The 20131-nt window shown below is 40.6% G+C and overlaps 1 protein-coding gene across 1 annotated transcript in view; it reads right to left on the reverse strand.

Annotated features, from left to right (window-relative positions):
• Positions 1-20131, reverse strand: part of TTN (titin) — a 275206-nt gene that overhangs the window by 172925 nt on the left and 82150 nt on the right. Inside the window, exons 72-103 of the mRNA XM_059395492.1 lie at positions 19823-20101; positions 19433-19711; positions 19032-19319; positions 18620-18907; positions 17825-18106; positions 17293-17571; positions 16898-17179; positions 16470-16748; positions 16075-16362; positions 15605-15883; positions 15231-15509; positions 14851-15129; positions 14423-14710; positions 13994-14281; positions 12392-12673; positions 11873-12151; positions 11159-11440; positions 10589-10867; positions 9855-10142; positions 9466-9744; positions 9075-9353; positions 8706-8984; positions 7408-7695; positions 6984-7271; positions 5969-6259; positions 3680-3967; positions 2736-2828; positions 2324-2609; positions 1250-1433; positions 954-1043; positions 590-857; positions 210-470 (exon numbers count right to left, since the gene is read on the reverse strand). Of these exons, the coding sequence (XP_059251475.1) occupies positions 210-470; positions 590-857; positions 954-1043; positions 1250-1433; positions 2324-2609; positions 2736-2828; positions 3680-3967; positions 5969-6259; positions 6984-7271; positions 7408-7695; positions 8706-8984; positions 9075-9353; positions 9466-9744; positions 9855-10142; positions 10589-10867; positions 11159-11440; positions 11873-12151; positions 12392-12673; positions 13994-14281; positions 14423-14710; positions 14851-15129; positions 15231-15509; positions 15605-15883; positions 16075-16362; positions 16470-16748; positions 16898-17179; positions 17293-17571; positions 17825-18106; positions 18620-18907; positions 19032-19319; positions 19433-19711; positions 19823-20101 (8541 nt within the window). The remainder of the gene's footprint in view (positions 1-209; positions 471-589; positions 858-953; positions 1044-1249; positions 1434-2323; positions 2610-2735; positions 2829-3679; positions 3968-5968; positions 6260-6983; positions 7272-7407; positions 7696-8705; positions 8985-9074; positions 9354-9465; positions 9745-9854; positions 10143-10588; positions 10868-11158; positions 11441-11872; positions 12152-12391; positions 12674-13993; positions 14282-14422; positions 14711-14850; positions 15130-15230; positions 15510-15604; positions 15884-16074; positions 16363-16469; positions 16749-16897; positions 17180-17292; positions 17572-17824; positions 18107-18619; positions 18908-19031; positions 19320-19432; positions 19712-19822; positions 20102-20131) is intronic.

The following is a 20131-nucleotide window of genomic DNA, read 5'->3' on the forward strand; positions in this document are numbered from 1 at the left end:
ATGCAAAAGATCCAGCACTTGTGTGAACACGTCTCTTGATTTAGTGTGCATCTTGAGATGTGAGTGAATGCTGGGAGGGTGTGCTGGGAAAGGAAAACACACGGGCACTTTGGCATACGTGTAATGGCAGGGTGGCCGCGGGAGGGGTCCTGCACCACATTTGCCATTGACTTTTGCACGAATAACCCGAGCTGTGGCCATTCACCCACCTTCGATTCTGAGCTCTGCTGAAGTTTCAAGGTCTTCATATTTGCAGGTGTACTGCCCCTGGTCTTCTGCTCGAACATCAGCGATGGTCAGCTTATGGACTTTGTGCTCCACTTCTGTCTTATGTCTAGCCTGGGGCTTAAGGATTCTGCCATTTCTGAACCATTCAGATTTTACGTTTGGCACGGAAAACTGGCATGTCATGGTGCAAGTCTGGCCTTCTTTCAAAGTAACATCCTGAAGATGCCGTTCCCAGGCAGGCTCTGCAGGTATGACACAGAAAACATTTTGTTTAATATACATGCAGATGTGCTCAACAGTAAAAGAATCTCACACATTGCTTTTTTTTTTTTTTTTTTTAAATAAAATGCTTTCTACTTACCAATTACAGTTAGTTTAGCACTAGCAATGTGTGGACCACACACCAGCCTATAATTGCCCTGATCTTTAAGTTGACAGTTTTTGACTCTGAGTGTATGTCGATCACCATCAATACTTATTTCAAATTTATCACTGGGCTCCAGTTTTTCAGTCCCTTTGTACCATGAAAGCTTGATTTCTGGATAATTAATCTTAATGTCAATTTCGAACACAGCATCATCATCTTTCAAAACTGTCTGATTCTCAATGTCCTTGATCAGAGTGACAGGCTACGAGAGTAAAGAATTAACACACATTAGTTACTCCTTCCCTTCTAATTCCCAATAACAGTCTGTTCACTGTATTATCTTCATGATTCACTTTACCTCTGTCTGTGACAACCTTTGCTGAATAAATGATACAAGTTCCTCAAATTCCTTTTCATCCTTCTCTGACTTCTCTATTTCCTCAATTTCCTGAGGAGGAAAAGTATAGAAAGTATTACATATGGGGAAAAAATTGAATTGGAGGATGCATGATTATGTTCAGCTTCCATTATTGATGCTGCTTAGGTTATATTAAATGATCTCACACAGCTGTAGGGTTCTAGAAATTCAAAGGCTACCTATTAGATGTTTCAAAAGTTAATTTTTAAGATGACGCTATTTACAAAAGATCATACCAATCTATGTGTCTCTTCTTCCTGACTTTGCTTTAGCAGTTCAAATGCTTGAAGAAGACCTCGGAAGTCAGTGATTCCATACATGCGGGCATATTTTTCATATTCTTTAGGATCAACATTTTTGAGAAGTTCCATGATATCGATTTCCTCTTCTTCTCCAGATCCTTTCTTTAAGACTGGAGTCCTGAATGAAATCAGAAATAAACATGAATCACCTGTTTTCTATTTATTTTGAATTGCCTATCATCATTTAAAGATTATAAATATCAATAAGGCTTTTTTCACCCTCTCACAAAGGCATAGTGCTATATCCTTTGTTTAAGAAATATTAGTTTTACTGCATTAACAATAAAAAAAAAAGTGGGTTTGGTGATGAAGTAAAGATTAGACCATTCTAACAAAGCACAGAAATTTAATTGAAGAATTTAAGAAAGAATTTGGAATGTTTGTAAATTTTACAACCAAATGAAATAATTAAAAGGAAAAGCAACAGCACTGGAAAAGCATTAATAAGGGTAAACATCATGTGTTATGGGAAAGATGTGTGGAAGGAAAATGTTGATTAATAACCGACTATATTGAAACATAATTTGTGTTGAAAGTATTGGTAATTATGGAAATGTTTCAAGTGTTGATCTAGGAAAGAATTCAGAACATGAGAAATACTATGTACAAACAAAAATTTCATATTGAGACAGATATAGATTTCTCTGTAGGCCAATTCCTTTGCCTAAAATTTTAATAAAACTCACTTCATTCTCAAAACTTCCTCATGATCATTCAGAATCTGCTAACCTATGCCCAAATACTGGGTGTTTGCTTATACGTTTCTGTGAGAATGTCTGTGTGCTTATGTTCATTTATCATCAGAATCTTGGAAGGGATGGTCCATGCCTCTTAAAAGATCTCTTTGTGACTGGAAAATGACTGTGTGTGTGTGTGTGTTTTAAGATTTTATTTATTTATTTGATATTTCATAATGTTTTTATTTCATGTTTTCTTTATGGCATATAAGCGTTATTTTTTAATTTATTTTCAGCATAACAGTATTCATTGTGTTTTAATTGAACTTACTTTTTCAGCATTGCTCTGAGATCTCCTTCAATCTTCTCCTGTTTCTTCCTTTCATCCACCTGTAGGTTAACGTTACTTTCAATTTCACCATGTTTATTAAATGCGACACACCGATACAATCCAGAATCGGTCTTTGTGGTGTCTCTAATCTCCAACTTTGCTTCGTCGCCTTTCTGATGGATAAGAATGCGACCCCCCTGGTTCAGTTGCCTCCATTTCCCTTTTGTCCATTTAACATTTGGGATTGGATCACCTCCAACTTTTGCGATAAATGTTGCGGTGGTTTCTAAGGAAGAATGAAAGCAAATGAATAAAAAACCTTGATTTCCCCAAATCAGCTCTTCCAAAATTAAATCAGTGGTAAAACCATACAAAGTCAGTGAAGGTAATGTACCGCTCACGAAATACTTACTTTCTACCACTCTGATACTCTGAGGTTCTGACACGAAGAAGAGTTTCCCGTCTACGGCCGCTTTCTTAGCTGCTGGGACTGCAGCTGGCTTGTCTGAAAAACATTTACATGTTTTATTATCACAGTTACCTTAAAAGTGGAATAAATAATTCCTTTGTAAAATGAGCTTTAGGCATTTGGCAGTATCAAAGATATCATTCACTCCAGGACTCACTACGTATAAGAGTGGATTATGGAAGATAAAGCAGTTTAATAGGCATTTATAACTACTTGTAGCTTTCGCATGCAGGTTGAACTATAATAGTTTTTTTTTTCTATAATTTTAAAAAAGATTTTATTTATTTATTTGACAGACAGAGATCTAGGCAGAGAGGCAGGCAGAGAGTGAGGGGAAGCAGGCTCCATGCTGATCAGAGAGCCCAGTGCGGGACTCCATCCCAGGACCCTGAGATTATGACGTGAGCCAAAGTCAGAAGCTTAACCCACTGAGCCACCCAGGTGCTCTGGCTGAACTACAATCGTAAGAGCAGTGTCCAATTTCATATTTCTAGGCTTGGCTTTATTCGATCGATTTCCTCCAGGACTATGACATTAGATTCCCTCATGTCACATTATCATAGATCATCTTTGGACCTTAATTATACCTTCTTGGATATGGTGGGAAGAGGTATGAGAAATAGGATGGCTAAGCAGGGTCGGGCCTGGTTAGTACTTGGATGGGAGAAATAGGATGGTGAACTGTGGGTAATGTCAGACAATGTGTATCAAAATTATTCCCACTCAATTATCTAATACTTCAGTTATAACAAGGAGGCTATAAATTGCAAATGAGCATTAATTGATATTTCTGAAAAATGAATTCTATTCTTACTTAAGTTGTAATACACAAATCAATAGGAGTGGTCATTGGCTTAACTGGAATGCTAATTTTGAGGTATCTGTACCTTTAATGGTCACTTTGGCTTTTGAAGTGTCGCTTCCAGCCATATTCGAAGCTTTGCACACATAATCTCCCGAATCTGCTTTCACCACATCCTTCAGTTCCAGCACGGCAGTCCCATTAGCAAAGCTGAAGCTGCATCTGTCTGAGGGCTTTACTTCCCTTCCAGCCTTCAGCCACTGGATCCTGATGGGTTCCGATCCCCGCACATGGCAGCTGAGCTGCACAAATTCTCCTTCGCTTACTGTTACTGGAGTAAGGTGCTGATCAAACACAGGTGGCTTCTTTGGTTCTGGAATTACAAAGATAGCTTTGCTTAAAAGGAACATAAAGGCAAAAAGTTTCGAAATTCCAGAAAAGAAACCAGTTTTGCCTCTAACGGGTAATGAGCTGAATCAGTAACCGAATCAAGACTGATTCCTCTCTGAAGGCAGTAGTTGCATTTGTTGGAGTTTTTAAGGAAGATAAAGGTTGAAAAACAAGCAAAGAGCAGATGCCATGTTGGCCAAAGATCGTGCAAGCTCCATGTCCTGACTAAACACTGCAAACATGGCAACTGGCAGTTCCCATAAACTTCGGTGCTGTACAGCACACTGCTAATTCCCCTGAACATGCATATAGCTGTATATTTGCTATGTATATTTGCTATATTTGCTATGCCCTAAAAACAAAGGGCCTCCTGGGGAATTCTGCTCATCTAGAGCAGCAGTTCTTGCCACACTCTGGGAAAGAAAGCCAACATTTGAGTAATCTGTGAACCCACATCGTAATATGTGATTTTCCCTGGTTTTCCTCTTTAGCTATGAAGTGCAGCTACAGTAGAATTTAAAATCTCATCTTTGCCCAAGGGATATAGCAGTTGAAGCTCAGTGTTCAACTGAAAACCAATGAGGAATATACAGGTAACATGGTAGGAAGGGCGTGTACAACTCAATATTATGTAATGGCTTTATTCAATGATACTGAGAACTAGTTATAAACATAAGGCAACAGTCATGACTATAATGATTAAAACTTGCAATACCTACTCTTAAAAAAAAAATTCTATGAAGAAATAGCCTCAGAATGTGATAGAAAGTACTCATCTACTCAATGGCAAAACCACCAGGGACATAAATCATGAATATAAACCACCATTAAGGATATATTTTTTGTTTCATTACATATATTTTAAAACTAAATGAACTTAAATTCTATAAAATGAGTATGTTTTAAGTTAAGACAACTCAAAGACACAAGCCCATTAGTGGCATTAACCTATTACCTATGCCTGTGCCCTGAAATGGCTAACTATATCACATCAGAGCTGGTATCAAACTCCAAGCTGCTCTAAGAAAGTTGGCTTATAAAGTGATTTTGATGAATCTGCACCATAATCATCTGGATGAAGCCATTTTATGATCAGAGGACCAGAAAAAAGGATCTCCTTAAAAGATAGTTTATTTCTTTCCCTCAAGTTAGGACTATATACGTAAATACATCCTCCATAATAGACAGCATCTTTCCTCTCATCTTTTTTTTTTTTCCCTTTGAACAAATTCTACTCTTTTGTCTGCGATTAACATTCATTTACAGGCTACAAGCTTTGGGTAGGATATGTCAAAAATAATCCTTTAGAAATAGAAAAGAGAGTGTTTCAGAATGTGATATAACTTGTAAGTGGCAAAGCTAATGTGTTTTTCCATGATGAAATTTTAAGAAATTTTCAAAATACACATGCTTCATAAAAATTCATATATTACTGAGGCATGAATTTCCAAGTAGACTTAGACTGCTAACCACCTGAGAGAATTTTGGGATATGATTCACATGCTAAGATTTTAGTCCATTTATTACAGAACACCTCCTTTGCTGGGCATGTAATTATAAATAGTATGTATTTCAAATAAATATATGTGAAATTATGGCCAGCCAGTGACATCCCGTATATTTACAGTCATCCCTTAAACAACATGGGTTGGAATGGTGTGGTTCCCTCTTTGATACGAATGTATTCTTTTCTCCAGTTCACTGTATTGTAAGAATATATAATCAACTGTTTATGTTATTGGTAAGGCCTCCTGTCAACAGGACGCTATTAGAAAAGTCTTGGCAGAGTCAAAATTTACACGGGGATTTGTTGGTGATCCTAGACTCCATGTTGTTTAAGAGTCAACTGTGTATCTTCTAGAACTTATCTGGCCAACAGAATTAAAGAAGAAATGCACAAATCAGAAGAAATGCACAGGCCTAGCTAGCTAACAGGCAATAAGAAGAACACTGGCGGAGGCTGGGGACCACGATGATGACTCACCTTTGATGACAATGGAAGATGTGCACAGAGCAGAGCCCGCGTCATTTGACACTTTGCATGTGTACAAACCAGCATCGCCCATGCCCGCCTTCTTGACGTGCAGCAGGAGGGTGTTGTTCTTGAATGTGATCTCACAGTTAGCTGTTGGGTGTATCTCTATATTATTCTTGTACCATGCAACTGTTATAGGCTGGGAACCGGCAACACGGCCCTCGAGTCTGAAAGAATTCCCTTCCGTTTCTTCAACAGTCTCTGAGAGTTTTTTAGTGAAACTTGGTGGGATGAGCCGCTCTGCAAGAAATTGCAACGGTATTTGAAATGGAAGCCATTTGAAATGGAAGCAGGTTATTGACAGAAGGCTCTTCAGGAAAATGAAGTCCTACTTTACATTAGAAGTTAATGCTAACTGACTAGATGAAGTGAATCAGTGTCTATTTCTAAACATCTCTGCTTCCTTCCACAAGCTTATTCTAAACTGTCCTGTGATTTATGGGATAAATGATAAAAATAACTTATGACCATTTACAGAACCACATAGCTGTAAAAAAAAGAAAAAGAGGAGGGTGGTCTTAGGGTCATGTAGGATATCTACAATTTTAGAAAAATATAGATTTAAGTTTTCATGGAACAAAGTAGGTATCCATTGGTTATTGAGGTAGAATGAGAGGGGGGTAGTGGAAAGATACATCTGATATGTCAGAAATATACATGTGTGTATGTATATACACGTGTGTGTGTATATATATGTATATTTGTATAATATAAGCTATAATTAATACTTTATTTTTTGCTCTATATAGTAAGCATAGAACTTTATATTCTATGCAATGTTAATAAAATGCTTACAATATATTAAAAAATATGGATTTAAAAAGATCACTTGTTCTCTAGAGAAACTTATTTCTTCTTCATTATTTTTATGTCATTTGTGGAAAACTGTCCTAGATTTTGCTGTCCTGATAGAAACTGCACCCTTGGAAAAGAACAGGAAACAATTATGCAAAACAAAAGATACCTTTTATGTTAAGTTGAGCCATGCACGAGTCCTTTCCCACTTCATTCACAGCATAGCAGGTATATTGCCCAGAGTCTCCCTTGTCTACTCTCAGAATTGTTAGGTGGGCTGTGTTTTCCAGGTAACTTATCTGGTAGTTTCCGCCACTTCGTATCTCTCTGCTATCTTTGGCCCAGGTGACCTTTATTGGTTGTGTTCCAGTAACATGGCACTCGAAGTCAGCACTGTCCCCAACCACGGCATCCACAGGGGTGACAGGGATGTCAAAGAAGGGCGGGTTCTTCCCCTCTAAAAACAGAGCAGAAAGACACGGTTTCAGGCTTTGCAGCCATCCCACTTTACAGAAACAGTGGCATTTTCTCCTTCATTTTGATGATAGAAATTTTAACTACCAAGACAGAAAGAAGCTGAAGCGGCCACAAACCTGTGAGGAGGAGTCTGGCACTGGAGGAAGCAGACCCGATGGGATTCGTGGCTGTGCAAGAATACTGGCCCGCAAGGCTCCGGTCTGTTTTAAAGATGTTGAGAGTGGCCACGTTATCCAAAAACGACGTTTGTACATTCGGGCCATCTTTCAACGGCTTGCCATCTTTAAACCAAGACACCGAGATAGGTTCTGATCCATGGATGGTACATTCAAACACAACTGGCAATCCAACTGTTTCTTGAACATCTCGCAATTGCCGGGAAAACGATGGTGGCAGTTTTTGCTCTGTAGGAGCAGAATCAAAATAATGAGTACTTCTGAATATGTATTCTTAATTTGCCAAATATCCTTCCTACAGTGATTGCTATATAGACAAAAGGATGTCTATAAAAATATCAGGAGGTACTGGGGTACCTGGGTAGCTCAGTCTGACTAAGCGTCTACCTTCAGCTCAAGTCCATGATCCCTGGTCTCTGGGATCGAGGCCTGCATCAGGCTCCCTGCTTACCAGGAAGCCCGCTTCTCCCTCTCCCACTCCCCCTGCTTGTGTTCCCTCTCTGTCTCTCTCTCTGTGTCAAATAAATAAATAAAATCTTTAAAAAAATATCAGGAGGTGCTAACAGCTCTTGAATTAACGTGGCCACAAAGAAAAACATAAACTTCTGGGGCAAAATTTTCCCTCTGCTGTCACTCTAATGCACACTAGGGACAAAATTATGTAAGCTCAAAGAGCAACAGAGAGGCTTGGGGTAGGTCTCCAGGCACATAGCAGATTCTTCTACATTTTTAAAAAAGACCGCCCTGTGGCAATTTTAATGGGACACTTATGAAGTGCAATTTTAAAAATATGGTTATGGGGCGCCTGGGTGGCTCAGTGGGTTAAGCCGCTGCCTTCGGCTCAGGTCATGATCTCGGAGTCCTGGGATCGAGTCCCGCATCGGGCTCTCTGCTCAGCAGAGAGCCTGCTTCCCTCTCTCTCTCTGCCTGCCTCTCCATCTACTTGTGATTTCTCTCTGTCAAATAAATAAATAAAATCTTTAAAAAAAATATGGTTATCATTTTTCTGAAAGATTTAATGATAGAGACAAGTGACTGCATGATCCTTTCAACTGAAGATGTAATCCTCTTATCTCTCCCAGTCTCAGAAGAGGATGAGCCACTAACTGTAGATGGAATTTCTTAAGCAGAACATTTTGCCTTGGGCAAGCTTTTCCTAAAACGAGGGCTTCGCCAGATATTTTAAATATGGTTCAAAAGAAACACAAATTCATTCACTCTTAAAACATTCCAATCACCTTGAACCGTGAGGAATGTTGAAGAAGAAACCTCTCCCACGCTGTTTTCAGCTCTGCAGATATACTCTCCACTGTCATTACCATCAACCTGGTTGAAAACCAGTGTAGCAACATTGTTCCTAAAATGCATTTTGCAGGTGGTAGTCGGTCTTAATTTCGTATCGCCTTTGTACCAAGACACCCCAATTTCAGGGGTCCCAGCAATCTGACATTGTAAAGAGGCAGAATCTCCAACGGTCACCTTAACAGGCTCCAACTGCTTGACAAAATACGGTGGTTCTGCAGGCAAGAGAGAGAGAATTTGTCACAAAGAGACATGTCAGAATGAGTCTTTATATAGGGCGCAATGAAGGCAGGGTCGCAACAAACCTAGTATTAGTATTTGTGCCGAACAGGAATCTCTTCCAGAAGCATTTTCAATGTAGCAGTTGTACTGTCCGGCATCCTCTATGGTGCTACTTGGAATTTCCAGGATTGCAGATTTTTCAGTTGTGGTGATATTACACCTCTGAGAAGGCATTATATTTATGCCGTTTTTCTTCCACGTGACTGAAATAGGAGGCGTTCCAGTGTACGTGCCCTCTAGAATCAAGGGTTTCCCTTTCTCTATGCTGTAGTCATTGAGTCTCTTCACAAATTTGGCTGCAGCTGTCATAAGCAAATGGGAAAATACGATATCAAACACATACATTCGGACAGAAACACAGCTGTTCCTTCATGTACGTCGGGTGTAAAAATGCGGACTAGCCGTCAAACAAACCTTTTACGTGGAGATGTGTCGTGCAAGAAACTCTGCCAGCCTCATTACTGACTATGCAGGTATATTCTCCACTTTGTGTTGTCTCTACATCAAACAACTCCAGCTCTGCCACGGAATCCTCCAGAGATATGTTACACCTGTTCCCCGGGATGAGTTCGCTGCTACCCTTGAACCAGCTGACGCTGAAAGGAGGTGTTCCTTTTACTATGCTTGTGAAAGTGACATTGGCTCCGGTTAACACGTCCATGGCCTCGGGTTTCTGAACAAAGGATGGTGGCTCTAAACAAAAAATTACATACCAAGAGCAATTTAATATTTTTGAATTTTGATGATAATCTTGCTTAATATGTTATGAAATGCAGTTCCATTTTCCTGTTGTTTGAACTGACCTCTCACGGTCAAAGGAGCACAGCATTCATCAGAACCGGCAACGTTAGTAGCTACACACGTGTAGTCACCAGCATCTGATTCTTCTAGCATGTTCACAGTTAAAGCACAAGTGTTGTCTGTCAGGGTGGTCTGGTATTTCCGTCCACTGCTGATCTCGTTTCCTTCATGGAACCAGGAGACAGAGATGGGCGGTGACCCATAGACTTTGCACTCCATGACAACTGAGGAGCCAGACAGACCCTTTGTCTCTTTCAATTTTCTCGTGAATGAAGGAGGAACAACCCGGTCTGAATGGGATAAAAATCAAACAATCAAGGGACATCAGTTATAAAATGATTTGAGAAGAGAATTATTGTTTTTTTGATGGAATACACCTATATCCACTAGGCTTTCTTACAAGGATATCAAATAATTCCCTCTGGGTTCACACAGCTGAAAACCTCGAGAATCAATGGGCAAGATGTGCTAGCTGACAGGAGAGGGCTTTTGGTCTCTCATCACTGTGAATCATTATATGGTAAATTATCCCAGTATAAGAGAGGGTTAAAGACCACCTGATCCTTGTCTGGGGGTTCAGTTTTACTCCTACCACTCTGAATTGTGGAAATTTCCCCCCGAGAAAGGGATCTAACTTACTAATGTCCCGCTGTAGAAGACAGAGCATCCCACACACATATATGTAAATCAGGAATTACGTTATGATAACAGTGAGATAAAAGCCCCACTGACCAACCTGAAACTTGAATTGAAGCTGTACAGCTGTCTTTGCCAACAGGGTTTTGCACCTCGAAACTATATACGCCACTGTCACTAGGTGCCACGTTGATAATCTTAAGGCCAGACACTTTGTTGAAGAAGCTTATTTTGTATTTGCTGTCACTTGTCAGTTCTTTTCCATCTTTAAACCATCTGGTACTGAGTTCAGGTGTGCCTGTGACTGTGCACTCCAAGGTACAGGTGTCCCCTGTGGTGACCCTTACGGACTCTGGCTTTTCCACGATTGCTGCAGGTTCTGGAATGAGATATAAATTACCTTCAACATTTACATTCAAACTGAAAAGCTAGAGAAAACATAGATACTAGAAGGGGGTGGGGGGATGGGTGAGCCTGGTGGTGGGTATTAAGGAGGGCACATATTGCATGGAGCACTGGGTGTGGTGCATAAACAATGAATTTTGGAACACTGAAAAAAAAAAAGAAAAGAAAAGAAAAGAAAAAAGAAAAAAGAGAAGAAAAGACAAGGCAGATACTAGTAAGTGTGTGCTTCTTGTTCATGGTAACGTTCCATTCCACTCATACTGACCGAGAACAGATAGCGTGGCAAAGCATTCTTGCATTCCGGCATCATTTTTGATCTGACAGGTGTACTTCCCAGCATTGACTGTTTCTGCTCTTGCAAACTGTAGGGTTGCTATGTTTTCTGAATAAGAAACCCATATGTTGTCACTCTCTCTAACAATCTCCCCTTTATCTTTGAACCACACCACTGATATTGGCTCGGCGCCTTCAACAGTAGCCTGCAGCTGAACTTCTTCCCCAATGATGGTAGAAACATCACTGAGCTTCTTCACAAATCTTGGTGGTGCTGACAAAAAAGAGACAAATCATTTAAAATGTGTGGGGCTAGTAGACCTCCCTCAAGTTATGCAATGCTAGGAATTCCACTAGTGACAATACATTGTTTTCATTTCTTAAATAAGAGGTTATTTTTGGTGAGTGGGAGCAGGGACATGTTACAGTTTATATTAAGCCAAAAGAATCAAATGTCTTGTCCCTTCCAAGCTTTCTGAGTTTAATGCAACCCACTGGAAAAACCATCTCAAATGATCCTTGGTAGGATTCGGATATGAGATGCACACTAAACATCAAAGGATTTGGAAGAGAATAAAGGGAAAGTAGAAGACACAGGGGGTGATAAAGGACTGGGCAATCACTAGGAAGCAAACAGAGCATTAAAATTAGAGGGAAGGAAATTAGAAGGGAAATGGAAGACAGAAAAGACTGAGGCCGTTCTAACCTTTCAGAGTGATAGAACTGACACAAGTGTCACTCCCCACATCATTGGTGGCTTTGCACTGGTAATCCCCCATGTCAGCGGCATCGACATTTAGGATGTGAATACTCGTCAGGTAGTTCTCAGACATGATCTTGTACTTCTTGCCACTTCGAAGTTCTCTCTTATCTTTATGCCAAGAAACTTGAAATGGGGGAGTACCCTGAAGCTCACATTCAAGATGGACATCAGCTCCTTTGAGCGTCTCAATGGGATGAGGCTTTTTGCGGAAAATGGGTGGTTCTACAATTGGAAGGTAATTGAATTAGAAAAGACAGGAAAATCAGGATGTATTCTGTAAGTATAGAGTTTCAAGTAAGAATCAGCTTTCTATTCCAACACAGAGATAGAAAACATCACTTTCAATTTTTGATCCTATCCTTCAAAAATTTGAAGATGTTGCTGGAGAGTCAAACAGGGACCTTTGAGGACAGCTAAAGAGGCGTCGACTGTGAAAAATATGAAGGAAGAGTACGAACTGACCTTTAACTTTTAAGGAGGTGCTGCTGCTTGCACTGCCTGCTGCATTTTGGGCCTCACACGTGTAGTCCCCACTGTCCTCAACACTGAGGTTGTGCATTTCCAACACCGCCATCGAGTCGAGGAATGACATTCTGAATTTACTGCTCTCTTGAATTTCAGTCTCGTCTTTGTACCATAGAACTTTGATCTCCGGAGACCCTCCTATTTTACATTCATATCTTGTGTAGTCATCCTGTTTCACAATTCTTGAAGGTTCTAGCTTCTTAATGAACCTGGGTGGTTCTATGGGACCAAGAAGGAAAATAGCAATGTAAGGGATGGAAAAAGCACATATAACTCCAGATGACATGAGAAAAGGAACCCTTCTGTCGGAGAGGTCTTAAACTCTGGAAAACATATTTATGTGATATAGTTCAAGGAAGAATAGTTCATAATGAGTCCTTAAGAATGGTTAAGTTGAATCTAAGTAGAAATTTCTTAAAATAAAGTGTGTGCATTTCTGTAAGCACCCGCATCAAATGTTATTGCAAACAGAAGGAGGAAAATACACTAATCCCTATGACATGCTTCTCCTCCCAGCAAAAGAATCATATCTTTAAAGCAATATCAGAGGCCCGGGGCTCTGTCTGTTGTTGGAAGCACTCTGAATTTCCAGGGAATAAGAGGGCTTGACTAGTCTCCTGGATGTAAACCAGGGGAGATGGATCTACTCTGGCTGCAAAGATACCAGATGTGTACCATAAGGAGTCAGAATAACAAAACTGGGTGAGATATCTTAAAATTTATGCCCATTTCTCTTATAGACCTTACGTAGCTATTTCTTCAACCCTCATAATTTCCCTTTGCAGTTGGGGAGAGTAAGGCTTTCGTCATGACTGAAGCAAAAAATTCAAGCTCAGAGAAATAAAAATGATCAAGAGCATGTCATAGAGTAAATGCACTGCTAAATAAAATTCTATTTTAATTTCAAGATGCCTATAAACCACCACCACAAATACCCTCAAAAATTCTCTAATGGGTTAGGTCAGTAGCTCACTGAGTTAAGGACTTAATTTCTGACAATGGCAGCCATGAACTTGGTACAGAAAGATATGGCTGCCTTCCACCAGGTTGGGTATCGATGTTGTCCCAGCCTTCTGGCTTCCTAAACTCTTTCAGTGGGGGCTAGTGGAGAAAGAGAGGTGAGCACAAGCTGACTCTTCCTGAAGGGCTTGTTTGGGATCTGCTGTCCTCTAGAGTGACAAAATCCATTAATTTACAAACTAGTGTGCAAAATAAAGCATTTGAGATCACTTCCTTTTTTGTCTTAAGCTGATTTCTTCCAAACTTAGATTTTCTTGCAATTCCGTGAAAAAATTTTGTTTGCTATTTCCCTAGTCTCTACCTTTAGCCTTTGAAAATGGACGTTCAGTCCATGTTTCATCAGTTTTGTATTTTTAAAATAAAAAACGTTAAAGCTTGGCCCCATTTGGAAGGTCCTAGATCCATTCGATCTAATTACCAGAAAATGTTCTAAACATAACTTTCAAGCACACCCTTCCTCTTTTATTTCAAGATACTGAAAACGTAAAAGAGATGTTGCTACTTGACTAAAACATGTACCTTGTACACCCAGGTGAGCAGAACAAGAGTCTTTTCCAGCAACGTTGCTTGCGTAGCAGGTGTACTGCCCGGCATCACCTTTGCTTACTTTGAGAACTGTCAGTGTGGCAGTATTTTCAACCAAAGTCATCTTGTAGTTCCCTCCAGGGCGAATCTCTCGGTTATCTTTGGCCCAAGTGATTTTGATGGGTGCAGTTCCAGTTACATGACATTTAAAAGAACCACTTTCTCCAAGAGCAAGATCTACTGATACAGGCTTTAGATCAAAGAAAGGAGGCACTTCATGCTCTGAAAAGGGTGAAGACCAACATGGTGACTTTAGTTTTCATGCTCCCAGCCATAGAGCAGAAACTAAGTGGCACCAGTCTTACAGTGGCCCACATCAGTGAAGCTTTCATAATGAAGAGGGTAATGTGATAAGATACTCACCTGAGAGAATGAGCTTGGCACTGGACGAAGCAGTTCCAAGAGGATTAGAAGCTGAACAATTGTACTGACCAACGTGGCTCTGGTCAGTTTGCAAAATCTGAAGCGTTGCTACGTTATGAACAAAAGATGTCTGCAAATTCGAATCATCTTTCAAAAGCACCCCATCCTTGTACCAAGACACTTGAAGAGGTTCTGAGCCATTGATGCGACATTCAAATGCAACTGGGAAACCAAGAGTCTCATGAACATCCTTCAGTTTTCTTGCAAAGGAAGGTGGAAGTTTGCGCTCTGTAAAGAAGTTACAAATAATCCTTATTTACAAGAGAGACAACATCCATGACATACTTCAAGCCATTACAATTTTGATGTTTTTAAGAAAATGGTGCCATCAGCACACGGCACGACTTGTTGAATGAAACCATCATCACCTTTGATAACAAGCACGGCGGAGGAAGCGACGGCCCCCACGCTGTTTTCTGCCTTGCATGAATACTCTCCCACATCACTGTGGTCCACTTTGTTGATTATTAAAGAGGCAATGTTATTTTTAAATTGCATTTTATATGCAGGAGCTGATCGTAGCTTTGTATGTTCTTTGTACCAAGAAATTCTAATTTCTGGGGTTCCATCCACTTTACATTGTAAAGTCGTGGGTTCTCCGATGGCTGCTTCTACGTGTTGCAGAGGTTCAATGAAATAGGGCGGTTCTAGGGTACGAAGGATGATAACCAATCAATCACGTGAACTTGAAGAGGAGGTTTTAAAAGAAGGAAAAGACAGCAACAAAAAGAGGGTTAATTAAACACACCTAAGACAGACACCAGAGCTTCACAGATGTCTTGCCCGGCCTCGTTCTCTATCAGACAACTGTACTGCGCGTAGTCCTCTATAGTGCTCTCTGTAATTTCCAGGATTGTCGATTTCTCTGTCATGGTAATACTGCAATTGTGAGACTGTGAGAGAGGGAACTCATTCTTCATCCAGCTCACTGAGATGGGAGGTGTGCCAGTAAACGTGGCCTCCAGAACAACGGGGCTGCCTGTCTCCACGCTGAAGTCAGCCAACCTTTTCACGAAGGTGGCCGGTTCTGTATGGAGGAAACATGAGGGTGAAATGTGCATCTTCAAATGAAGACTTGGAAAGGAATTTTAAGAGACACACGAGGGGGAGAACAGAGCAAACCTTTCACAAACAGATGCGCGGTACAGGAGGCGCTGCCTGCGTCATTGGTCACAAGGCAAGAGTAGTCTCCGCTCTGTGAGGGCTCCACCTCCAACAGCTCCAGTTCTGTCACAAAATCTTCCAGAGAGATGGTGCACGACTCCCCTGACACCAGTTCCCGGCTGCCCTTAAACCACTTCACCTTGAACGGAGGGGTGCCTCTAATGACGCTGGTGAAGATGAGGCTCGTTCCAGGTAAGACTTCCACAGAGTCGGGGACTTGTTCGAAAGAGGGTGGCTCTGGATAGCCCAGGGGAGGAAGAGATCAAGAGAAAGAAAGAAATCCAGGTGAGATGAGTTTTGCTCCTCCGGGAAAAGGGAGCTAAGACTGCAAATGAAGACAAGATATGAAGAAATTCCACATGAGGCGGGTGCCATGTCACATGGCCCTGACAGGAGGGCGACCACACCCCTGCCCCTTGCACACTGACCTTGCACAGTCAGCACGGCCGAGCATTCATCAGAACCAGCCACGTTGGCAGCCACACACGTGTATATGCCTGTGTCCGAGGGCTCCAGTAAGTGCAGATTCAACGTACAGACATTTTCTGAAAAGCTGGACTGGCATTTAGGGCCGCTAATGAGCTCATTTCCGTCCTGAAACCAGCCAACTGAAATTGGGGCTGAGCCGGAGACTCGGCACTCCAGAACCGCCGAGGCCCCCAAGACGGCGTTCGTGTCCTTCAGCTTGCGGATGAAGGAAGGAGGCACGACTCGATCTATGTGGAGAAGGGTAGTTTTCCATTTACAAGAGAAACTTCCTTTTTCTCCCCACCCCCCATCCCAGGGAAAAATGATAGATTCCTAAAGACCTCATACCACTCACCCGACACGTGGACCGAGACAGAGCACGTGCTTTTACCAACACTGTTTTTCACTTCAAAACTATATAACCCCTTGTCGCTCATTTCTGCACAAGGGATTTTAACTGAAGCCACTCTGTTGATGAACGTAATGTGATGTCTGCTGTCTGCAGATAACTCTCTCCCATCTTTGAACCACTTGATGGAAAGTTCCGGTGTTCCAGCCACTACACACTCTAATGCAAAAGGATTTCCTGTAGTGACAGTCATAGGTTCTGGTTTCTCTATGATTCTGGCTGGTTCTAAAAGAAGAAGTATAATGCATTGAAAATAAAGTCACCTTCCAAACTGAGAGTGTAATCAATATATAATGGGGTAAGAATAATATTTGCAGATGATGATCATGGGCCAATCAATTTGATTTTTTTTCAGGTTGTATTTTGTTACTAACCTACTACAGTCAAGACCGCTGAACATTCTCTCATCCCGGCATCATTTTTGATCTGGCACACGTATTTTCCAGAATCAGATGCTTCGGGACTTCCAAGTTGGAGGGTGGCGACGTTATCAATGAATGAAATCCTGGTGTTTTCACTCTCTCTGATGACATCACCTTTATCTTTCATCCAGACAACAGAAATGGGCTGGAAGCCTTCCACTACCGCCCGTAACTCAACAGCATCCCCAATAAGGGTTGAGGTGTCGGTTAGCTTTTTCACAAATCGTGGGGGTTCTAATGAAAGAAATTTGTGGTTAGAAAGAAAAAGAATCACAGTCACGTAAGTTATTAGTTAAGCAAGAAAAGATGAAAGGAAGAGACATATTTTTGTGACCATGTATACAAACCTTTGAACTTGACAGTGCAAACACATGTGTCGCTTCCCACCTCATTAGTAGCTTTGCAGTGATATTCTCCTACATCGGAGGCTTCCAGATTAAGGATGTGAAGACTTGTATCAAAATTTTTTGAAGTGATTTTAAATTTCTTGCTGCTCCGAACTTGCTTTCTATCTTTAACCCACACCACTTCAAATGGGGGGGTTCCCGAAATTTCACATTGTAAGATAACATCAGAACCTTTAAGAGCTCCTATTGGAGAAGGCTTCTGGGTGAAAACAGGAGGTGCTACCAGAAAAAAAAGAAGATGAATGATGAGAACATCTGCTTACTAAAACGGAAAAATAATCTTCTAGAATCCAGAGTCATTAAGAATGATTGGCATGACCATAGGATGGTATGTTAACAAATAACAATCCACAAAAACTAGTTTAAGAATTGCAAGCAAGTCCCCAGAGTGAACCTTTTTATTTTGGAGCTCATGATATCGCTGAGAAAGAATCTGATCAGAGAAGAAAGGAAGGAGCTTAATGTGTCTAACCTTTCACAGTCAGGGCTGTGCTGCAGCTGGCCTCACCAACACCATTATGAGCTTCACAGATATAGTCACCGCTGTCCTCAGCGCTGCCTTCATTGATGGTAAGCAGTGCCACAGAATTAACGAATGACATATTGTACTTCCAACTTTCGTGAAGTTCACTGTCATTTCGGAACCATACAACTTTGATTTCTGGGGAACCACTTATTTTGCATTCCAGTTGGATGGATTCTCCCTGCTTTGCAACTTTTGAAGCTTCTAGTTTCTTAACAAACTTGGGAGGTTCTAGTAGATCAAAGGAAAAAAACAACTTGTGTTGGTAGTTGAAGATCTCATAAATATATATTTAAACTGGTTTATTAAGAATATACTTCCTGGTAATTTTATGGTAAATATTATATTTTCTATTAAATAAGCTTTGAATATAGAATTTAATTGTTAAGTTTATTTTTATAAGCTAAAACATATAAGTTAATGTATTACAGAGGTATTTGATCAAAATTTAGTAATGATAAATCAGAACTCCATATAACAGAAAGAATATGAGGACAGTAGAAACAATATTACAATATTTAACAAATTTCAACTAGACAACACTATCTGATAGGACCATACTTAGAGTTAACACTAGTTCTGAAAACAATATAGAGACAAACAGAATTTTGATTAATGTTTTCAATACTAATATGTGAATTCTAACATGACTCAATTTATCCCAAACACTTAAAAACTAAAGGTACTTTTAGAAGACACAGATGTGGGAAAGAACAGATATTGGTAGATGCCACGTAATGATACCTTTTACACTGAGTTGAGCTGAGCATGTGTCTTTGCCAACATCATTGGTTGCTTGGCAAGTATATTGACCAGAGTCCCCTTTGCCTACTTTAAGAATCCTCAGATGGGGAGTATTTCCCACACAGGTGATAGTGTAATTTCCTCCAGGACGTATCTCTTTGTTATCTTTTGACCAAGTGATTCGCATTGGCTGAGCACCAGTAACATGACACTCAAAGTCAGCACTTTCCCCAGCAATGACATCTATAGATACAGGCTTGATGTCAAAGAAAGGAGATTTCTTAGGTTCTGGAAAATGAAAAGAGAAGGCAATGTGTTTTGTTTTACTTTTCCCATTGGCCATTTCCACTCTGGCAATGAGTAAGAAGTCATGGTTTGGTTTGTAAAGGGAAAGATTAATATGGGAACAAACCTCTTGCTGTCAGTCTAGCACTAGAAGATGCTGTTCCAAGTGGGTTAGAAGCTGAGCAGGAGTACTGTCCAGAGTGACTCAAGTCAGTTTGCAAAATTTTTAAGGTTGCCACATTATCTACAAATGATGTCTGCAGATTCTCATCATCTCTTAAAAGTACCCCATCTCTATACCAGCACACTTGGATGGGTGCAGAGCCATTTAATCGACAAGTGAGTGTAACCGGCAACCCAACAGTCTGTTCAATGTCTTTCAGTTGTCTTGCAAAGGAAGGTGGGAGTTGGCGCTCTGTAGGAAGACAAGCGACACTTGAGCCATCAGTAGCCTGAATAAAAATTTCTCCATAAAGATAAAAGAATTAAGATGAAAAAATTTCTTAATTTCTAAATTCATGTCGTCACCTTGAATTCTGAAGACAGTCTTAGAAGAGGCAGTTCCTATACTATTCTCTGCTTTACATGTGTACTCTCCACTGTCATTAATATTCACTTTATTAAAAACCAGTGTGGCCACATTGTTGGTAAAATAGGTCCTGTATTCAGGAGTTGGTCGTAACTTAGTGTCTCCTTTGTACCAAGATACTGTAATTTCTGGCGTCCCAGCCACCTGGCATTGTAAAGAAACCGAATCTCCAACGGATGCCTCCAGAGGTTCTAGTTCCGTAACAAAATACGGCGGTTCTAAAGAAGAAAGGATCACAGTCAGCAACTGGAATTTAAGAACACCAAACAAAGCATGCTTGGTGCCACATAAATGCCAATCATTGACAAGGGAATAGTAAGACAACACACCTAATGTAGATACCAGAGCTTGGCAAACATCCTTCCCTGCCTCATTTTCAATTTCGCAGGAGTACTGTCCTGCATCCCTTTTTGTGCTATTCAGAATTTCTAGGATGCAGGTTTTCTCTGTTGTGACAATGCTGCATCTCTCAGATGGAGTTATGTTAAAACCGTCCTTCTTCCAGGTCACTGAAATTGGAAGCGTCCCAGTGTAGGTGCCCTCCAGAATTATGGACTTCCCTGGTTCCACGGAGTGATCGCTTAATTTCTTCACGAAGGTAGCTGGTTCTGGTGAGTGAGAAAGCACAGCAATTAAAC

Source organism: Mustela nigripes, chromosome 3 (genome assembly GCF_022355385.1).
Source record: "Mustela nigripes isolate SB6536 chromosome 3, MUSNIG.SB6536, whole genome shotgun sequence".
Lineage (NCBI taxonomy): Eukaryota > Metazoa > Chordata > Mammalia > Carnivora > Mustelidae > Mustela > Mustela nigripes.